The 21501-nt window shown below is 44.6% G+C and overlaps 1 protein-coding gene across 5 annotated transcripts in view; it reads right to left on the bottom strand.

Moving 5' to 3' along the window:
* The window catches only part of SYNPR (synaptoporin), a 177626-nt gene that overhangs the window by 95077 nt on the left and 61048 nt on the right, over positions 1 to 21501 (bottom strand). Inside the window, exon 2 of one of the 5 annotated variants that reach the window (XM_075130215.1) lies at positions 1972 to 2156. The exons of 3 other annotated variants lie outside the window; for them this stretch is intronic. In XM_075130215.1, coding sequence (XP_074986316.1) covers positions 1972 to 2073 — 102 coding nt within the window. In that variant the 5' untranslated portion in view covers positions 2074 to 2156. Of the gene's footprint in view, positions 1 to 1971; positions 2157 to 21501 lie in introns of those variants that run through there. One more of the 5 variants, XM_048859026.2, reaches the window with a different exon arrangement.

Raw genomic sequence — 21501 nt, 5'->3', positions numbered from 1 at the left:
TAGTTTGCTTTTCTCCCAAACAAAAGAGTTTCTACATACAGCACTAAAGAGTTTCTCTTTGTCCTCTCTGCCCTTCTGCTGTTGGAGGAGCAGCCCAATACTTCCCCCCTGGCTAGGAGCAGAATATATCATTTGTTCAGAGACTGCTATTTATACTGCTGTGTTGCTTGACCTAGAGGCATCTACTCTTAGTGGAGAACTGTTGAGGTCATCAAAGGCATCCTCTCCATGTCTGTTCTCCACTGCTCCAGAGAACTCCCCTAATGAAGTCTTCTGCGTCGTACTCACATACATATTATCACTGCAAACAGGATGGACAAAAAGTGTTTGGGTTTTGTTTTTTTTTAAAGAACTGTATTATTAATTTTATTAACCCAGCTAATAAAGTTGCCAATGACAAAATATCCAGAACCAGAAAGGAAATTCTGGGGCTGTTAATGCTTGTTTAAATTGAATATTTAGTTGGAGAAGTGTATCTTGAGTGTTAGCTCCAGGAGAGCTCTGCTGGATTCTGTAAGCCTTGGGAAGTGAAGTGTTCATTTCCACACAATGTCTGGTTTTAAAGTACTGACCTGCTCTGAAGATTGACTATGTAAACTGCCATCCTTTTACGCACTAGACTGTTCCCCAGGCATCTTCAGAGTCAGTGGAGTTACTTTACTAAGGGCCCAATCTTACAAACCCTTAGGTGCGCGCATGACTTTACTTGGGCAAGTAGTACTCTTGAAGTCAGCGCAACTGGTCACCTGAGTAAAGTTAGTCATGTACAAGTTTACAGAATTAGGCCCTAAAATTAAAGTTTTACTCCCACCAGGACTATAGAACAGAGAACAACCTGGATCCTTTTCTGTTTTGTGTGTTATTCACGGAAGAGTTAATCAAGTACCAAGTGCAGAATCTTTAATGTTGTTGAGCATGAGCCAGAAAGACTGAAGCTGGGCTCTTTCAGATCCCAGGCTGAAAGTTCGCAGGGCTGGAAATTGGAAGGCTACTTTTCACTTGTTAACCGAGCACGTGAGATCTGGAAGTCATGAAGACACAATGGTCACGGATCCTCCAGTGCTGTTTTTTTCTACACCCTTCCATGAGACATCAGGTGATAACTAAGGAATGGAGTAAAGCAGAACATATTGCACCAATGCCAAAGCATTTCCCCTACTTTCTCTAATATGCAGCTATTCTTGCAGCTACTCAGTAATTACAATAAGAAGAGGAGTACTTGTGGCACCTTAGAGACTAACCAATTTATTTGAGCATGAGCTTTCGTGAGCTACAGCTCACTTCATCAGATGTATACCGTGGAAAGCAGTCACGGTATACATCTGATGAAGTGAGCTGTAGCTCACGAAAGCTCATGCTCAAATAAATTGGTTAGTCTCTAAGGTGCCACAAGTACTCCTCTTCTTTTTGCGAATACAGACTAACACGGCTGTTACTCTGAAACCAGTAATTACAATGAGCCACTTTTGCAGTTCTTTGTATCCCAGTGTAGCTTTGCTTCACTATAATTTCTTTAGTAAAAAAAGAGTACCTTCCTTTTCCCCTGAAAGCGATTAGCATGTCGTTCACATAACTCTTTGGATGTAAATCGAGCTATTCCCACCAGCTACTCAAAAAGTACATAATCACTATAATTACTGCTGGCATCTAATTAACATTCAACTTCCTCTCTACAGCAACTACAGCTGGACAACCCATTTATTTCAGGCTAAAACTAATAGTCTCTATTATTTCTCACCACACTTAGCAGCCCACCTGTGTCCAACTTAGCATAAGTTTTAACTTGGCAAGTGACAAAGACAATGATGTGGAATGAGTCGACCCACCCCCCCTTAAGTGCTATACGATTTCCGACTGAAACGGATTATACAACAAATGTGAGTACTGATATCAATTTCCACTAATTATACAGCTGCTTGTTATATTAGTTCCCTTGACCATGCCTCTGAGAAAGTAAACAGATGTGCTTACACTGAATTGCCCACTGCCTTCTTCAATATTCAAGGCTTGATTCAGTAGATGAAAAATACTGCCTTCCGAGCTGCCGAGTGCTGAGCACAGGGGCGAATGCATCCAGAAGAAAGGTCAGTCTAGCTTGGAAGACAACAGGGGCGGTGAGGGGGGAACAGACGAGCGCTGTACTGGGAGTAGCAACGCTGCACATGGAAGGAGAAGAGAATGTAAATATGTCTAACCGCTTCGCATTCTAAACACATTCATTTAGCACTGCACAACTGCAGCTGGGCAGGAATTCCAAATGCTGGAGTAATTCCCCCGCATGTCTCGCTAAGGGTCTGTCTACACTGCAATTAAACACTCACGGCGGACCCATGCCAGCTGAGTCAGGCTCGTAGGGTTCAGGCTAATGGGCTGTTTAACTGCAGTGTAGATGCTCGCCTGAGCTCTGGGACCCTCCTATCTCGCAGGGTCCTAGACCCTGGGCTCCAGTCTGAGCCTGAACGTCTACACCGCAATTACACAGCCCGTTAGCCCAAGCCCCGGGAGCCTGAGTGAGCTGGCACAGGCCAGCTGCAGGTTTTTAACTGCAGTGTAGACGTATCCTAAGAAAAGATACAGACTGAGCCAGGTCTGGCCCCTCTCTTTGTTTTCATTATACTGAGAACTCCCCTAAACCAATGGACTCCTGGAGGCAGAGGGACTCCACTAATGTCTGCCTCATTTTTAGAGCAAGGGCAGGGATGAACCCGTCAAGATTGAAGTACTCTTTCACCTAATAATAATGACACCCATTGGACTTATATGGTCAGTAGCATGTCCACAACCCCTCCCATGGCCTGTAGCAGGAGCGGGTTGGTTAGCTGCCTGGGACTGAGGTCTTTTTCTTCCAACCGCACGTAGCTCTTATGGGCAAGGCCTTTTGAACACAGGCTTTGTTTATGGGATGAGGATTTGGGTCTTTGCGACATCGGTGCATACTGAACTTCAAAGATGGAACCACGAACAAGGACATGGACTGTGCCTGGGTGGTACCTGTATGTAAAATGGACCAGCAAACATTCATTTGTTTTCTGCTTACAAGGTGTATCTCTGGTACTAGTGGAAAAGATAACTCAAAGGGTCCGCGCATTGGGGAACTGTTGGGTCCTGCCTGTTTTGAGTGCATTAATAAACCCAGTTGGAGGTTAGAGGATTGTAGCATGATTTGGTAGTATTTAAAGGGTCCCAACTACTCTGATAAGACTCACAATGTTTTACTGGGGTCAGAGAACAGGCATTACTGTGCTTATGTGGATCATCCAGCTGGTGGAAAGGGAGGTAGGAAGAGGTGACAAACTGGGGAGACATGCAGGAGCAAAGTGGGAGAAACAAAACCCAGTTCCCTTTCCAGCCTCCAGCTAGAACGTGGCAGCTCTGCATGTAGGATCTACTCAAGCTGGGCTAGATCCCGGGATGCAGGGCTCCAGTGACATCGACGAGGCTATGCCAACATCGACCAGCTAAGGATCTGGCCTACTCCACTTGCCTATTTTTACCTGCCATCAAGCACAAGAAACCAGGTCTTCCTTCCCACCCCCAGGTCCCACCCCCAGTACAGACTCCCATAAAGCTGTTGATTGCCATGAGCTGGTGCGCCTCTTTGAATGGAAAAGGCAGAAAGCCAGTCACCACATCTCCTTGCCGTCTGCACTTGGAATGCCCTTGCGTGCTCTGCTGCAGAACATCCTCACAACAAAGAGCCTGCCAGTATCCAGAGTGCACGTGAGGGGGGTGCAGGGAGAGGAGAGCTGTTGCGGAGACCTGTGAGTCAAAACTAAATGATTCTGGCCAATGCATAAGGACAACAGGACTCCTGGGCAACACAAGAAATAGCCCAGTAAAATCAGTCACTCTCTCCAAGAGCCAAGCAGGTAGCAATACAACTCCACTGGCATGTCCTACACCAGCTAGCACCCCGTTGGATATGGAAACTCACTACTCCTTGGTTTGTCTCACTCCACATGATTTAACTGGGAATTGGTCCTGCTTCGAGCAGGGGGTTGGACTAGATGACCTTCTGGGGTCCCTTCCAACCCTGAGATTCTATGATTCTATGAACTTGGACCCTCACCACTCTGACTTTCCAGCTCCAGGCAGACAGTGGTAGCTACTATTTTGTTCACTGGTTTAGGACGGTGCATTTGGGTCGCAAGTCCCATTGCTCTTGTTCACATTCTTCCACAAGCTCTTATTTATCCGGCAAAGAATTATTTACGGGGATGAACTAGCACAGTAACTGAAAGGCTGATGCAGACTGCTCATGGTCTCGGCCTCATAAATGACTCCCTGAGACATTAAAAAAAAAATCTTCGGAAAAACCAACAAAATACTAGAACTTGTGCACACCCCTGGAGTGGTTACTGCAGTAAAAGCAAAGGACTGTACTCAGGGACCTCCAACGTTAAAACAGCTTTCACTGGCTGGTCTGTTCATTCCAACAAATATACCAGACTTTTCTGGCTACCCAGGATGAAACTGGGATGTTTCTACTGGGATATTTCTACCGAAGACCACAACAATTTACAATAGGTCAGTACACTGGGCCCCCTGCTCTAGTCATCAGAGCAAGAGACTGGATATCAGGACTCCTGGATTCTATTCCCAATTCTGCCTCTAACTCTCAGCGTGATCTTGAGTAAATCACCTAACCTCCCTCTGTGTCTCAGTTTCCCCAAATGTAAAAAGGGTACACTGTGCAGAACGGTTGACAGGTAACGTGCTTTAAAATAACTGGATGACAGAAGCAATTGTAAAGACCCCATGAACAGATTCAGCAGCAGTAGCTGAATCTGGACCCTTCAGCGTAGACCTGTTCTGTTTGAGTTAGCTTTATTAGCTAGTGGGACTAATTACCACAGGGCTGACCAGCCACTAGAGGTTGATGCCACGCACATTGCCAGTATGTTAATACTTTACACTATTGGTTATCAATATTGTGAGTGTGAAAGAACAAAGGGGAAGGAATTGACACAGTTATACAGCATCTGGGATACAAAACCTGGCTATTTTTAATAGTCTGGCAGCTTCACTCTGCACAAGCATCACTCATACAAGTAATAAGTCGAGCTGACAACTCCTCCCCATCTTTGCACATGGGGCAGATGCAAAGCTCTTGAATGATGAGGACAGCATATGAGATGAAGATGCTTTTCTTCACCATCAAGCCCCTCTCTTTATTCATATCAGCTCGGGGCAGCCCTTATCGTGAGACGTGGCTGGGGTTTACAGATAAGACAGAACATAGAGGCTTGCCTTCTGAGCAGAGTGGGACAACGTGAATCCCGGACCCCTGTGTTGCATGCCACCCCCTGGCTCTGGCTACACACTTGATATGAGATTGTGTTCAAGGTGCTAAGAGCAATCTTCACGGTCCAGGGCCCCTTTTCCCTTCTGTTCCGTCTCCACCCTCATTTCCTGATGAGACATGGTGGTTGTCAGAAGCTGGAGCCCAGCTGTCCTGGGTCAGAAAAGGTGATTTAAATTGCAGGTTCCAGCACTTGCTCCTTCTGTCAGAGCCTGAATCTGGTAAGCGCAGGTCATGCTCCAAGGCTTTTGACTAATCCAACTTTCTTTCACTAGACACTTTGGAGGAGGCAAGTTGCTATGACGAGTGGAACACTGGATGCGAGTTTGTTGTGCTGTGTTTTAAGAGGGTTGCACAGTGTTTTATCACTATCGTGGCAGGCCCTACAGGACATAACAATACAATGCAGTCTATTTTCTTTCATGAGAATTGGTTGTAATTAATCTAAGGTAAAAATCACAATTTCAAGTGGAGCCCAAACTCCCTATTTCCCTGGCACTGCCCGAGTAAACAGGAGAGAGTCACACAACTCATGGCCAGCAGTCTCTGCTCAGACCCGCAGGATCCCAAATACTCAGGGTGCTGGGGGGGATCAGGATTGGGGAGCATTTAAAAGATTCTATTACCAGAAATGATTATGGGGGGAAGAGAAATAGCTAGACAGAAACCCTGATGGTATTCTAAGGATAGCACTAGTTTTAGGAGTAGAAAAGTTTTCTGGGACAGATTGCAAAAGAGGCTAGTGTGGTTAAGAAGAGTTGGATTTAAGCCATTGCAGCTCAGTGCCTCAGTTTCCCTATCCGCAAAAGGGGGGAGGATAACCCTTCCTTTCTCTCACCCTTTGTCTGTCTTGTCTACCTAACTCGCAAGCTGTTCGGGACTGACATTTTTTTCCTGGTGTGTGTGTACACCTAACACAACGGAGTCACTGTTATTATTCATTTATATTACTATAGCACCTAAGATCTCCAGTCATGGAGCAGGACCCTGTCTCAATTAGTGCTTCTAGGTATTACTGTAATATAGGGAATTAACACAGACTGCCTCGTTCAGCAGGTGAAGGATACATACAATAGGAAGCCTTTTCCCTTCCATCATGCTCTTTAAGAAGGAGGAGTCCACATTTGGGCAATTCAGCTAGCCAGAGGCAAAGCAGGAGGGCGTGCTGAACATGGAGGCTCAAGACAGCTAACCAAGCTGGTACTTCACTACCCGTGCTTGTAGCTAAACATCTCACCAGCTGCAAAAGTTCATTTGCAAATGGACAAATGTGCCATTTAGATTTCTTCACTTCTAAACAGACACTCAGCCCCAGGGGGGGCTCTCCCCTCCTAGGGAGTCCATGGAACTCCCATTAGCTACAATGGGAGTCATGTGGGCAGATCACAGAATCATAGAATCATAGAATATCAGGGTTGGAAGGGACCCCAGAAGGTCATCTAGTCCAACCCCCTGCTCAAAGCAGGACCAATTCCCAGTTAAATCATCCCAGCCAGGGCTTTGTCAAGCCTGACCTTAAAAACCTCTAAGGAAGGAGATTCTACCACCTCCCTAGGTAACGCATTCCAGTGTTTCACCACCCTCTTAGTGAAAAAGTTTTTCCTAATATCCAATCTAAACCTCCCCCACTGCAACTTGAGACCATTACTCCTCGTTCTGTCATCTGCTACCACTGAGAACAATCTAGAGCCATCCTCTTTGGAACCCCCTTTCAGGTAGTTGAAAGCAGCTATCAAATCCCCCCTCATTCTTCTCTTCTGCAGGCTAAACAATCCCAGCTCCCTCAGCCTCTCCTCATAACTCATGTGTTCCAGACCCCTAATCATTTTTGTTGCCCTTCGCTGGACTCTCTCCAATTTATCCACATCCTTCTTGAAGTGTGGGGCCCAAAACTGGACACAGTACTCCAGATGAGGCCTCACCAATGTCGAATAGAGGGGAACGATCACGTCCCTCGATCTGCTCGCTATGCCCCTACTTATACATCCAAAATGCCATTGGCCTTCTTGGCAACAAGGGCACACTGCTGACTCATATCCAGCTTCTCGTCCACTGTCACCCCTAGGTCCTTTTCCGCAGAACTGCTGCCTAGCTATTCGGTCCCTAGTCTGTAGCTGTGCATTGGGTTCTTCCGTCCTAAGTGCAGGACCCTGCACTTATCCTTATTGAACTTCATCAGATTTCTTTTGGCCCAATCCTCCAATTTGTCTAGGTCTTTCTGTATCCTATCCCTCCCCTCCAGCGTATCTACCACTCCTCCCAGTTTAGTATCATCCGCAAATTTGCTGAGAGTGCAATCCACACCATCCTCCAGATCATTTATGAAGATATTGAACAAAACCGGCCCCAGGACCGACCCCTGGGGCACTCCACTTGATACCGGCTGCCAACTAGACATGGAGCCATTGATCACTACCCGTTGAGCCCGACAATCTAGCCAGCTTTCTACCCACCTTATAATGCATTCATCCAGCCCATACTTCCTTAACTTGCTGACAAGAATACTGTGGGAGACCGTGTCAAAAGCTTTGCTAAAGTCAAGAAACAATACATCCACTGCTTTCCCTTCATCCACAGAACCAGTAATCTCATCGTAAAAGGCGATTAGATTAGTCAGGCATGACCTTCCCTTGGTGAATCCATGCTGGCTGTTCCTGATCACTTTCCTCTCATGCAAGTGCTTCAGGATTGATTCTTTGAGGACCTGCTCCATGATTTTTCCAGGGACTGAAGTGAGGCTGACTGGCCTGTAGTTCCCAGGATCCTCCTTCTTCCCTTTTTTAAAGATTGGCACTACATTAGCCTTTTTCCAGTCATCCGGGACTTCCCCCGTTCGCCACGAGTTTTCAAAGATAATGGCCAATGGCTCTGCAATCACAGCCGCCAATTCCTTCAGCACTCTCGGATGCAACTCGTCCGGCCCCATGGACTTGTGCACGTCCAGCTTTTCTAAATAGATCTGATGGGATAATGGAACCCTTCTTGACCTGGACTGACTGCAGTTTACAAACCTTGCAGGTTTCTGCTTCTGATGTTTAGTTCCTCATCTGTCATTATGCACAAAAGCCCGGGCTCCTGCTGCTAGCGGGAGTGTAACATTTTTATTGCAACTTCATGACATCCTTCTTGTTCAGCATCATTCAGCAGTTTGGGGTCAGATCTGCAGCTGATGGAGCTGTGCTAATCTGGCCCCCTCCTCAGTTTCAAATCCCATTCCTACCATTCAAAACTCCCTTATTGTCTTCCCTGTGCAGACAGTGTGCCTTATCTTGTTAGGTTATTGTGTAAATCTGGCTAACAATGAGGATTAGAGGAAAGACGACTCATGTAGAAAAGTAACTGTCCCAGAATCGATCAGACTCCTTCAGAAACAACATACTGCACTGTGCAATAAACACTTGGCCCCACACAGCTTGTTATGATGGTTCTTTGCGACAATCCCTTCTGAGAGAGAGAAAAGAAGAGGGTTACAAAGCCTAACTGAGAGCACAGAACATTAGCAGTTTGTGCCAGAGTATTTGAGCAGTGGATTTTCCATGCTGGATAAAAACTCATCAGCTTTAATGCGTGATTACAGTGGAGGAAACTAACGAATGGTTCTTTATATTGTGCTTCAGCTCTCGCTCATTTTTGCCCCTCGCACAACTAGTTCATCCCACATTTCTTCGCTTTTCCTCTGCCCAAAGAGGATTTTTTTGCAGAATATGCTAATTATTATTATAATCCCTACACAAGCTGCTTCAACAAGAAACTACCCAATTAATGAATGCTAGGTTGAGTGAGGTTTGGAGACAGCACTCTTCCTTTATCTAGTTATACTCACTTAAAAAATGGCAGGTAATTGTATTTATCTGACTATTTTCATTTCCCCACATCGTTTGGCTGTTGCTTGTGTTTTTAGCCTGTACTTTTTCTGGGGCAAAGCCTGTCCCATGCTATGGGCTAATGTGCAATTCTTACGTTGCTGAGCGGCAATGGCGTCAATGGGACCGCTTGCGTGACAATAAATCCTAGATTTATAAAAAGAAAAGGAGGACTTGTGGCACCTTAGAGACTAACCAATTTATCTGAGCATAAGCTGTAGCTCAAATAAATTTGTTAGTCCTTTTCTTTTTGCGAATACAGACTAACACGGCTGCTACTCTGAAACCTAGATTTTTAAAAGGTATTTCAGCACTGCTGGGCTCAAAGTTGCAACACCTACCTGATTTAAGAGCCTAAGTCTCATTTTAAAAAAGATTTAGGCACTTAGGAGCCTAAATCCCACTGACAAAGTGCCTAAATTTTGAAAATGAGACAGACACTGGCATTGAGTGCAGCAGCGGCTAAATACCTTTAAAAAACTGGGCCAAACTGCTTGCCTACATGTGCAGTGTAGTCCTATGTGATTGACAGTATCTAGCACAATGGTGGGACATTTGGGAGCATCAGGTGCCACTGCATCAGGATCAGGGCATCATTCTGCTGGACGCTGTAAAAATGTAGGACTAGATTGCAGAACAGTGATACATAATATAGAGCCCTTGGCATGGCACTTCAGAGAAATGTCGAGGAGTTTCTAGTCTAACTCAGACCTAGCCCTGCATGCTCTTCAGGGCCTGGGATGGAGTCATCCTGTGTGTTTGGAGTGCAACATGATGGGTGCTACCAGACTACGAAGAATAGATAATTAGCAAGGGATGAGAGTCGACTAATGACCAGGAGAGTAGAAAAGTCGAGAGTCCCACAATCGTGAGATCCTGTGTCCATCTTTTAGTTATTTCTTGAGAAGACGCAGTTTAGGTCAGCCCTAGGCCGAGGAAGTGGGTCTAGAGGAGAGGGCAGAAGGAGGAGACCGCTCACATGGCACAAAGGTCCCTGGGGGATATTCCCGGCATCAGGGAGCTGCACTGGAGTTGGCACAGCATGGCACGTGGCAGGAGTCGTTCAGGGAAGCAACAAGTAAAAGCATAGGGGGCCTAAACCAATGCCCACTGAAATCAACAGAAAGACTCCCACTGACTTCAACTGGGATTAGATCAGGCCCTGAAAGACACCTGCCCTCACAGGAGCATCAAATGAAGTGCTCTGCAAACTCAGATCCAACTGTCCTGGTCATCGTCTCATTTCAGATTCCTGGCTCATAGCTTGGAAAGGCTTCCCCTAGTGATACAGCTACCATGGCGGGTTCCATGCACTCTCTGGTCTACCGTGAAAATCCCTGGATTGAAAACTGTTTGCTCACATGTGTCAATGGGATACGGAACTAGGGACCACACTCAGTTGTGACATGAGTCAACATTTCCCAAAATGGTGGGTGCGGACCCACCAGTGGAGTCAGGAGAAGATTCTAGATGGGTCACGGGGCTCTAGGCAAACGAACACTTCTCTGATTGGCAGTGCAACCCATGTGCCGGGTTCAGAAGAGCCACTAGTTGGTTGCCTTACTAAAAAAGTTTAGAACCACTGATGTAAGTGGATGTAGTTCCCCTTCATTGCTACGTTTGTCTTCCATGGAAGACAAGTTGCACCTGTTTAGTCCCGGGCTATATTTAGTCCCATGGTCCATTGGTCAGCACCTTCCCCTTACCTATTCTTGATTTAATAGCAATAGCTGCATGAAGCTTCTGCTGTGGCCCAGGGGTGCTGACACTATCCGAGCATCTGGTTCTTAGAAACCCCAAAACTCACAGCAAAACTGAGCTAAAGCCATCAACCACATGACTAGGTTCTCTCTTGCTCTCATAAATCAGAACGGGTTTGCTTTGCACATGGCTTTGGTTCACCTTTTTTGCAAACAAAAACAAGTTAGTCAACTTTTTTGCAAACAAATCTCGTGTAAGTTTTAGGTTTGTAACTAAAATTGTAAACAAATGAGTGAATTTTTTAAGAAGTGTGGCACAAGGGCCCACCCTTCCACACTGGTTGGCAGAACATTAAGGCTGATGTCACATCTAGTTCCAAACTAATTTTCTTTGGAGAGAATCAGCTACTGCACTGAGATTAGATTAATTTATTTTACCAGCTGGTAGATTACTCTGACTGCTGTAACAGCTGTCGAGGTTACAAGTCACTTGGGGTTGGGCCATGGTAACAGGCCGATGGAGAAAATGCATAAAAAGTTACATGAGGCCAGCAAAGTCATCTGATCATTTAGAAGAGAAGAGAACTCATTTCATCACTGGAGCTGATAAATCTCTCTCGCTCTCAAAAAAAAAAAATCAAGGCTTAGTAAACAATGAGTCTCAGATGATGGAGAGGTGTGTGGGTAAGTAATAAATGTAAAAATAATCCCAGTATGTTATCACCTGCCAAAAAGATTAATTCTAACCAAAGGAGAAATCATAATGCTAATATTCAGTGTATAACAATTTAACAAAGATAAGACCTAAACAACATAAAGAATGTAACAAACCAACAAAACCAACAGCATTAAATACCAAGTTTTCAGCTGGTCCCAAACTGCCCTACATATTTGAACACACAACAATTCATAGGCACAACCCAAAAGAACATGAAAACTCTGCTCTTGGGTACTTGGATGAACTCATTAGGTAGCCATGTGCCTAAATACTTACTTTTCACATGCAAATTCCCATTAGAAATCACAAATGCAAGATTTGTATGGGGAACTTTTGAGCACAGAGTTTAGAAGCCTCAGCTGAACATTTGCATTTTAAAATTGAGATGGACATTTCATTCTTAAACTACCCTGACGGCCTAGGTGCTGAAGTATGTTGCAGGGTGGTATGTAATGCAACTTTAAAATCACCAACTGTCTGAATGCCTATGAAGTCTCCAAGCATACCAAGGGTGCTGGTGGGTGAAGTTAAGACTAGACTAGTGCTAGGAAGAATGAGGAGGAGTGAGGGAAAAAAAAGTCCTTTAGTCACTAACGCATACAGAAATAACCGAATATGCATAAGGAGCAGGTCTAGGATGTAAGAAGTGACTTTCAGAGTCACTTTTCAGAGAACTGTTTTCATTCCTGCACTTCCTGATCTTCCAATATATTTCGTTTTATGTTCTGCAAATGAAATGCCCCATTTCCATAGAGAATGAGAAGGTATTTCCAAACATTTAGTTTTCCAACTAATAAATAAAGGTAAAGTCACATCTCAAACATCTTTTATAACAGCTATAATGGCTTGTTGATTGTTTTTTGCCAGACAATGACTTTAAACATGGTCTAGTAAAGACCTTTAAAGTTTCCAACTTCTTAGGCTTCTACTGTTACACAATATCCTGCAACTGCCTTGTCATGTTCTCATTTACAACTTTTTCCCTATTTTCATTTTTTATTTGATATCAGAGAAAGCTAAAATGAGGCATTAGATCAAAGGAAGTGATTTCATTGGAGATGATAGGTTTTGCGTAGCTCTCCAAAGTTCTACCGTTGCCTGAAGATATTTTACTGTAGGAAAGATCTTTAATTTTCCAGGCTGTCAGTTTCACTTACAACTGATAATTATAGTTGTAAGAAGGACTTTCAGGTAAGAACCAGAAATGACTTTCCAGCATAAAACTTAGTTGCATCAACTTAGTGTTGTGCATCAGAGAATTCAAGGGAGTTTGAGGCCTGTTTGGAGCCAGCCATTGCACTTGGAATGGATGACACTTACACCATAGTTCAGAGTAGTTGATACTGAAAGTATACCTTTCTGTACCAACAAAAAAAAAAAGTTTTTAGCAAAAAGGACAATGGAAAAATCTTGGCAATGCTGAACATTTCATTCAGTCACATAATTCACATTCATTTAGTCTTTTCTTTAAATGCTCTTATTATGCTTTTAAGTACAAATCACTGGCTCAGAACATAACTCAGTCACACAAGAAATTTATAACATCACAAAGTTTGATAATATATTATAATAGTAGAAGGCTATCGTGATGGGGCATCTGCCCCACACTGGGCTCTAAGGGGTTAAGAGAAGCCCCTAGGGAGGATGTGCACAAGGCAGCCAATCAGAGAAGGGCTGAGGGGGCAGCCAATCAGGGCCCAGCAGGCCCATATAAGAAGAGCTGCAGGGCAAAGCAGCTTCAGTAGGTGCCTGGAGCTTGAGGAGGGAAGCTCAGGCTCCTAGCAGGAGGAAGGCATGCCAGCACCCTGGACAGCACAGTGCTGCCAGCAAGGACCAGGGAAGCTAGGGAGAGCTCACTGCTAGCTGCTAAAACTGGCAGGCTGAAGCCCTGAGGTAAGGCCAAAGAAGGTGCTGGGGACCATGGGGAAGTGGCCCAGGGAAATGAATGGAGGATTCGGAGGGGACGTGGCAAATGGCTGCCATCTCCAGGGTTCCTGGGCTGGGACCTAGAGTAGTGGGCAGCCCCCCCCCCCCGCCCATGCCACTGAGGAAGTGGCCAAATAATGGGCTGCAGTTGCCACTGGGGGAAGTGACTGGACGGCGGACTGCAGGTCCTGGGATGCAGAAGTGATGGCCGTGAGACTAGCAGTGCTAATCCCCGGGACAGCCAGAAGGAGGCACTGCAGTGGTGAGTTGCTCCCTGTCACAGTTATCAAGCAGCAGTACTAGATGTGCTCACAAGAGATGGACCCAAGTGAAAAAAATCCGGATCCATATTTTGGCTCCTGTAGCAGATTCCCTCCCACCCGCACCCTCCCACTCCATTATAGAAGTAGCAGCTGCTCATGATATTCTGATTCAGTTCCAGATTCCAAAGGTCACCCCCTTCCCAGTTCAGGGGAGTTTGATTCTAGAGTTTGGTTTCAGCCATCTCTAGCATTAATAGTGTTGCACTCCAAATAGTAGGTCAAATTCACTCATATGCAGGTCTACACAAGAGTTAAGCCCTAGTGACTTAAATGAATCTTGCTAGACAACAAGGGGTGCAAAGGCCTTTGCTGCCCTCTGCACATAATGGGTGAATTTCACCCTTTATGAACAAAAGGAGTTAACAAAAACCAAGTGTCATATTACGTCTTCATTACGACAAACAGCAAGTCTTGGGTGATGGGGGAAGACTAGACCAGCGATTACAAGACATAGGATGAGAACTGGCCCACTAAATACACACAAGACTTTAAAATTAGATGCAGAAGTTTTTCTACTTAAACATAAAATGGAAACAAAAAGGATATTCAGTGAGTAACATTTTCAACACATGTATAAGAGCTTCAGGCTATTTAATATTGCACAGCAAGTTCCCACATTAACACTGCACAGGATAGGGGGAAACTGGAGCACAAAATAGCAGTTCACATAAAAAGCCTGTTAAATGAAGAATTCAGATTCCATCCACAGGCACCATAGCACCCTCAGTAATTCTTTAGTCATTTAGCCTGTGGGAATTCTCTGACTCATTTCTTCCAGTTCCTGCTTTGATTTTCTTTGGAGAGCTGTTATCCTGAAAGGGCAAAGTTCAGTAACCAATCCAAGCTTGGACTAGCGTAGTGATGCTTCAGCAAGTTCAGCAAAGACTTTTTTTAAAATAAGATTCTGTTCTTTCATTTTGAGTTACGACTCTCAAAGCTCAGACAGGAAAATAGCTTTAAAAACTCTCGTATGAGGTTCCCCTCTAGAGTTCTGTTTTGGATACATTTTGTTTCAGTCATAGGTCAGGAATCTTCACTTCTGCCAGGAAGGCTCTCTACACCCACTCAAAGGGAGAGGTAATTCTACCACTCGTACGACTGTGTCTGCCAGAAATGGAATGGCAGAGTCCTCTTTATCGAGCGAGATTCATCCAGAAATCTCACATTCCAACAGCATAAAATCATAGAAATGTAGGATTGGAAGGGACCTCTATAGGTCGTCTGTCCAGTCCCTCAGAGACTTTCGAACATTTCAACCCTCCTTGCAAGACTGGAATACCTTTTACCTCTAACTGCTCTTCCACACTACCGGTTATGCTGTAACTTGTACGTTCTAACTTGTTTCACTAGCCGCATCACACGTTGCTCAGGGTATCTCCTTGACATGCTGCTGTGTTCGCTTTCCCCGGCAACGCCGCAAACTTTAGCTCAGAGCTTGAACAATTAAATTGTGTGCAACCTATTTTATCAGGGAGGGATTTCAACCATTTCTCTAATGGCATCGGCTAGGTCTAGCATTACAGATGGGACACGCTGTGGCCAATGAAGGAACAAAATGGTGCTTTCAGCCTGGCCTGAATTCTTTGATCAGTGGATTTTTTTAGGTCTGCTTCACTCATCTTAAGCTTAGTATTTAGGCATCTCCAGCAGCTTCCAGTAGCAGTTTACAGTATGTTATCATCATTTCTTCACTTGGTATTATAAACATAGAACAAAGCAGGATCTTCTCCAAAGACCTGGCCCTCCCAGTATTGGGGAACACCCTGCAGCCTCACCCTTAACCACCTCACCCACTCTATTTCAGGGGTTAAACAGTTTTAAAATAATTACAGCTAGAATTTTCCAAAGTGCCTAAGTGACCTAGGAACATAAGCCCTATTTTCAAAAGTGACCAAAGGCCATAGGAGCTAGTGAAAGCCAATGGGAGTTAGGTTCCTACATGCTACATCACTTTTAATGGAATGGAAAGTAGGTGTTTTTTGAAAACGTTACCATAAGGGTGAAATTCACCCCTGTGCAGAGAGCTAGCCTGAGACTTAAGCACCAATTAACTTTTATTTAAGCTCTAAAGATAGACCTCAAGTGATGTCTAGTCCTCGGGCTGTTTTTGGTGAAAGAAATCCTGTGAGCAGAACAGAGATAAAAGAGCTGTAAGCCAGTTAAATGGTGTGGTAATATCAGTTATGCTCTGCTCTGGCCAATGCAGGAAGGAGGAGCAGAAACACTGGAAACAGGACACCTGCTGGCCTGGAGAGATTTCCATATGAGGATCAAGCTGTAGAGACCACTTTGCTGCTCCTCTGAGCAGCAGCGAAGCCCATCCCCACTTAGCACTAGCTATAGGGCACAGTATACATGCCGGGTAAGGGGACGGACTTGTCATCCAATCCATATCTTGGGGATATGCTGCGCAAGAGGATATTAACCAATCGCTAGGCAGTTTCTTGACTTACGGCAAGATCCTCCTGTACGGCATGAATATGGGGATGCAGTTCCCTGCTACCGCCCCTCCTCTTTGGCACATCAGCACAGGGGAGGAGAGAGCACTCGGCCTGTCTACAGAATGCTGGGTATGTCTCAGTTGGAGCTTCAGGTTCCTACACGTTGGGTTTGATCCTGTACCAATGAAGTCAATGGGAGCTTTATATCCTGGCAACACTTGGGGTCCTAAACCAAGATCAGGGCTCCATTGTGCTAGGTACTGTTGTGACATACCAGGATGCAATCCATACGAGAGGGGAGCTGTGTCACCCCTGCCGTACAACCTTGGGTGCCTCACTATGCCTTGCTCGAGCAGCTCCCACCTGGGCTGCTCACAAACAGCCTTACAGCAAGCAAGCCACACCGATGCGTGTCTGGGTAGCTGCAGCCTGCACCCTGGGTCTCTCCTTTAAGGGAATAATATGCCAGTTTATTACCTTAAATAGAGTTACCCAGACACATTGGATTAGATTAAACAGTAAAACAAGTTTAACTACAAAGGTAGATTTTAAGCGAGTACACATAATGAGACTTAAGAGTCATAAATGGTCATAAGAAAATAAAGATAAATGTTTATTAGTATTTACTTAAGAAACTAGCTTAGTTGCAAAGCAAAATCACCACATGCTCCAGCAGATTACTGGCCAAACTTTCAGGTCAGGACCCCTCCCCCAGAATCCAAGGGCTGGTTCCTTTAGTTTTCTCAGGTGGGGAGAATGAGGTGGGCAGGGAGAGAACGGGGGAGGGAGCGGCTTGGTTTCTCCCTCCTTTTTATAGTTTGTTCCTCTCTTGAAAAAAAAATTTCCGGCGGAGACCCAGGAGACGGTCTCTGTAGAAGGATATTCCCCGCTGGGTTTTTTTTCTCCTCAGCTGTTTGAACTTCCTTCACATACAATGTTGCAACACATTACCAGGACAATACTGAAAAAGCAAATGATGAGTTTTCAAATGATACAAGGCATCTTCTGCAGTGTAGTTGTTGCCATATCGGTCCCAGGATATTAGAGGGACAAGGTAAGGGAGGAAATATTAGACCAAATTCTGACCAATAAAAGTATTATCACCTACCTTTTGTCGCAAGGCGTACATTGTACAAAGATCATTACAATAGCCTGCAGGATGTGAACACAGGAGTGTATTTCCTCACAACTGTAGAGAAAGTCCCTGCCCTAAAGAGCTTACAATCTAAATAGACAAGACAAAGGGTAGAAGAAAAGGAGGATTTATCGTCCCCCATTTTACAGAAGGGGAACTGAGGCAAGGAGAGAAGTAGTTACTTGCCCAAGAATTGTACCCAGATGTCCTAAGTGCAAGCTCAATACCTTAACTGCAAAACCATCCTTCCTTCAGGAGAGAGAGTCACAGAAGGATAACAGCTCCAGCAAAGAGACTGAGGACAAAATTAAACCCAGCAAGTTTTAAAACTGCTTTCAAATATTTGTGGTATCCGCTAATGCACGTTGATGTGAATCTTGCCTGATTTGTTGCCATGATGCCATACAGATAAACAAACATCACCTCCTTTCAAGGTCTGCAAAGGTGTGGAGAGTGGTACGGACTGCAATTTCTCTGTAGCTTTGTGCAAACTACAGTACCAAATGGCAATTTCATACAGTCTCCCTGAATGGAAAACCAGAATGATGGCTAGGGAACTTTTCAGCAAACTCCTTTGAACAAGAAACTATTTTTTTGCATTCAAGGATTACAGAGGAATTGGCAGCACTGCTATCATAGATCAAGTTCCAGCAATGTCTCACGTTTGTGCTGTGAAAGTCGAGCGTTCCTTTTCTGTATCATCTGCAAACTCCTATACCAAAGAATTACAGTAACCGTTGCAGTTGTGTTGTTAAGTAGTTATGGTTTTAACTGAAAGTTAAAATGTACTATACGTGTACATAGTGTATTGTTAATTATGTCCAGACTTGGCAGAATTTGATTTTTTTACAATATAATTTCAATGGATATCAGTTTATTTTTGAGCATTTCCCCCCCCCCCCCATTTTTATCAATTTACATTTTCCCAGTTGAGCAACGTTCTGGTGGGGCAGACAATCTTTTAATGACCATAGATGCTGAGATTCAAAAACTTAAAACTTTATAACTGTTAACACAAATGCTCAGCATCACATGTCAAAATACACAAAGTAAATGTCCTTAAATCAAACTCCAGTATGTACACGTAGCATTTTTCTTACTTTGCCTATCAGTACATTTTGATTATCAGTGGAAATATTTGTGTTGGTTTGTGTGTATCCAGTGAAATCAAACATTTACTGATAATCTAATCCTTCCAAGACAAATGACATCTGGCACACTATGGAGAAATGTTTAAAACCCTCTATATGTAGAGGACTTCAACCCAACCCTGATGGGACCCGATTACAAGTGTCAAGTCTGGGTGGGGTAGGATAGGAAAACAACCAGATCCACTCGGGCTTGGGTCGGCTCTCCTCCTGTCCTTGGGGCTGGCACTAAGACTGTATGCCCTGCTCCTGCCAGCTGCTGCCACCTCTGTGCTGTGTGTGCACGCGCACTGAGGGGAGTTGCAACCCTCCCACCCTGGAGCACACACAGCACAGCAGGGGGCGGTAGTGAGCAGAAACAGGGCACACAGCCACTGATACTAGCAGTCGCTGCAATGCCAACCCCATGGGCAGGAGATGGCACTGCTGACTCAGGTCAGGGTTGGGCTGGAAAATCCTCTCAAGCTTGGGTCTGGGTGGGTCAGGTCTAATAATTAGGCCAAGCAGACCTCTATTTTTAAGTGAAAATCCTACATGCTTCATAATGTAATATTAAAATAAACTAAATGGAAACAAATGTTTTCAGTCTTGGCCTGCAAGCAAACCTCATGAACCACAAGAAAGAAGAGAAAACTACTGAGGATTTGATGGACAGAATCAAGCAACTCCTTGGTTGGCCTTGTACTTCTCTAACTGGAGGTCAAGAAAACAACAACACAGACACCAGAAATCTTTCATTAATTATAAGTCAGGTTGTAAGGAAATACATCAGGTGCATTGGCTTTAAAAAAAAAAAAATCAAGATTAAAACTACCCCAGTTTTGACAAAAATATCTACAATAGCTAACAAGACCACATGAATACATACATAGTAAATGCCAGAAACTACGTGAATTGGCCACCTTACTGTAGTTTATCATTCTCTGAAGCTCATAGGGGAATTTTCAAAACATCAAGTGGGAAATTGCAAGTGTCCTGTTAATGTCAGCTGGATTTCGGGGTAGACCTCCCCAAGGTGCCACTTTGACAGCCCACCAGTCAAATGCTGTTAGTACAACACCACACATTTTATGTGGCTCTTACCATAAAATGGTTTTAGAGGCTCCGAAAATCGTGTTTTGAGTGTTTTTCTGATAAGCCAGGAGTTAATAGCTGCACATATGGCACACAACAACATTTCTGAGTCAGAAAACGTGAAGCTACCTGCATACACTGCATCCGAAAGGCATCCAGGACCTCTGCTGGAATGTGGGGAAACTGCAACTTTAAAATGAAAAAAAAAAAATTTCGCCACAACCGATTAAAACACACGGCAGTTACTTTTGAAAGTCATTCAATCTGGCACTGTAACTCTTCCAAAAAAAAATCTAGAGTGCAATGAAGTGAAGGTAGATTATTATTTGTGCTATGGTAGTGTGAAGGAGCCCAGTCATGGACCAGGATTCTACTGTGCTCGGCACTGTACAAACAAAGAACAAAAAGGTCCCAAAGAGCTTACAATTTAAGTATGAGACAAAAGATGGATACAGACAGATGGGGGAGTACACGGAAACAAACAATGAGACAATATTGGTCTCCATAGTAGACAGTGGACTCTGCACACCAGCAACCGAACACTCATGGAGTTTTTTTGTAGCCTTCACCGCGAAGGAGCCAAACTCTGTGGAAACGTACAAAATTCACAACATTACATTCAACATGGGATGCGCTTAGGTGTAAAGGACAAAAATGATACTGCAGCCAGAGAAGTTAAAATAAATCTTCAGAGTAGAGCTGGATTAAAGTTTTCCATCAAATGTCCTTTTTTAGAAACATCAATTTGGGATTTCCCTGGAATGAACTTTCTGCAGAATTTTTTTAAAACACAAAAAACTGAAAATGCTCAAAACAAACCTGGTTTGGGCAAAACCCAAACTAGTTTGATTGCAGTGCTTCATGCTGCCATTTTCCTCAATGGGAGAGCTCCTTGGCCAGACTATATCTCCTGCCATGTGCCACTCCCTCTGTCCAAGAGAGATACCGTCCAACCAGAGATACTGGCCTGTCGAGAATGACAGCTGGAGACATCCCAGGGAGCACTGCAGCAGCACTTCCGAATCAAAATATTTAGGATTTTGACCAAAAAAATTGGGTATTTGAATAAGAAATCCACATTTTAAAGACAGCTGTACCCCGAGCTACAGTTCAGTTTGAGACACTTTCTTCAGTGCTGGCTTTCAGCCACTGGGAATTCAACATAAGAGCAAAGCAACTCAGAACACTTGGTAAAAGACAACACGAGAGACCACAGGCACCGACTTCATCTGTTCCCAGGGGATGCTCGACCCCCGCTCCTTCCCAGGCTCCACCCCCAATCCACCCCTCCCCCAAAATCCCCATCCCACCCTGCATCTTCCCACCCCCTCCCCGCCTTTTCCTGCCCCCACTCCTCCTCCTCCTCCCCCCCCCCCCCCAGCACGCTGCGGAACAGCTGATAGCAGCAGGTGGGAGGTGCCGGGAAGGAGGGGGAAGGAGTGAATCTGGAGTGTACTTGGAATGTCGATGAAAACTGTAGAACAGCCCGTGCTTTCATATACTCTCCATGTTGTGTATTATTCTTCTCTTAATTCTTGCACTTCATAATGAAAAAAAAATCTGGCTTGGCTTAGTGACCTCGCTGATGTTGTGATGTGTTCCCTGCTGTTTGGGACAGCCTCACTGAAAGGGGGGGGTTGCAGACTTCACATGCTCAGGATTAGACTGTCACAGGTGCTCAGCCCCTACACCTAGGGCCTGATTTTCAGAAGAACTCAGCTGCCATTTAGGCACCTAAAAGGCAGCCCAATTTTGGAAGCTGCTGAGTGCTGAATTCTTTGGAAAGAGCAAGTAGGGCCACAGAGCCCTTCTGAAAATTCCAGCCTCAGTGTCTGGGATCAGCTTATAAGCACCTCACTGCCAGAGTATAT

The sequence above is a fragment of the Caretta caretta genome, chromosome 7, assembly GCF_965140235.1.
Source record: "Caretta caretta isolate rCarCar2 chromosome 7, rCarCar1.hap1, whole genome shotgun sequence".
NCBI lineage: Eukaryota > Metazoa > Chordata > Testudines > Cheloniidae > Caretta > Caretta caretta.
This window is presented reverse-complemented; position numbering and strand designations above follow the sequence as displayed.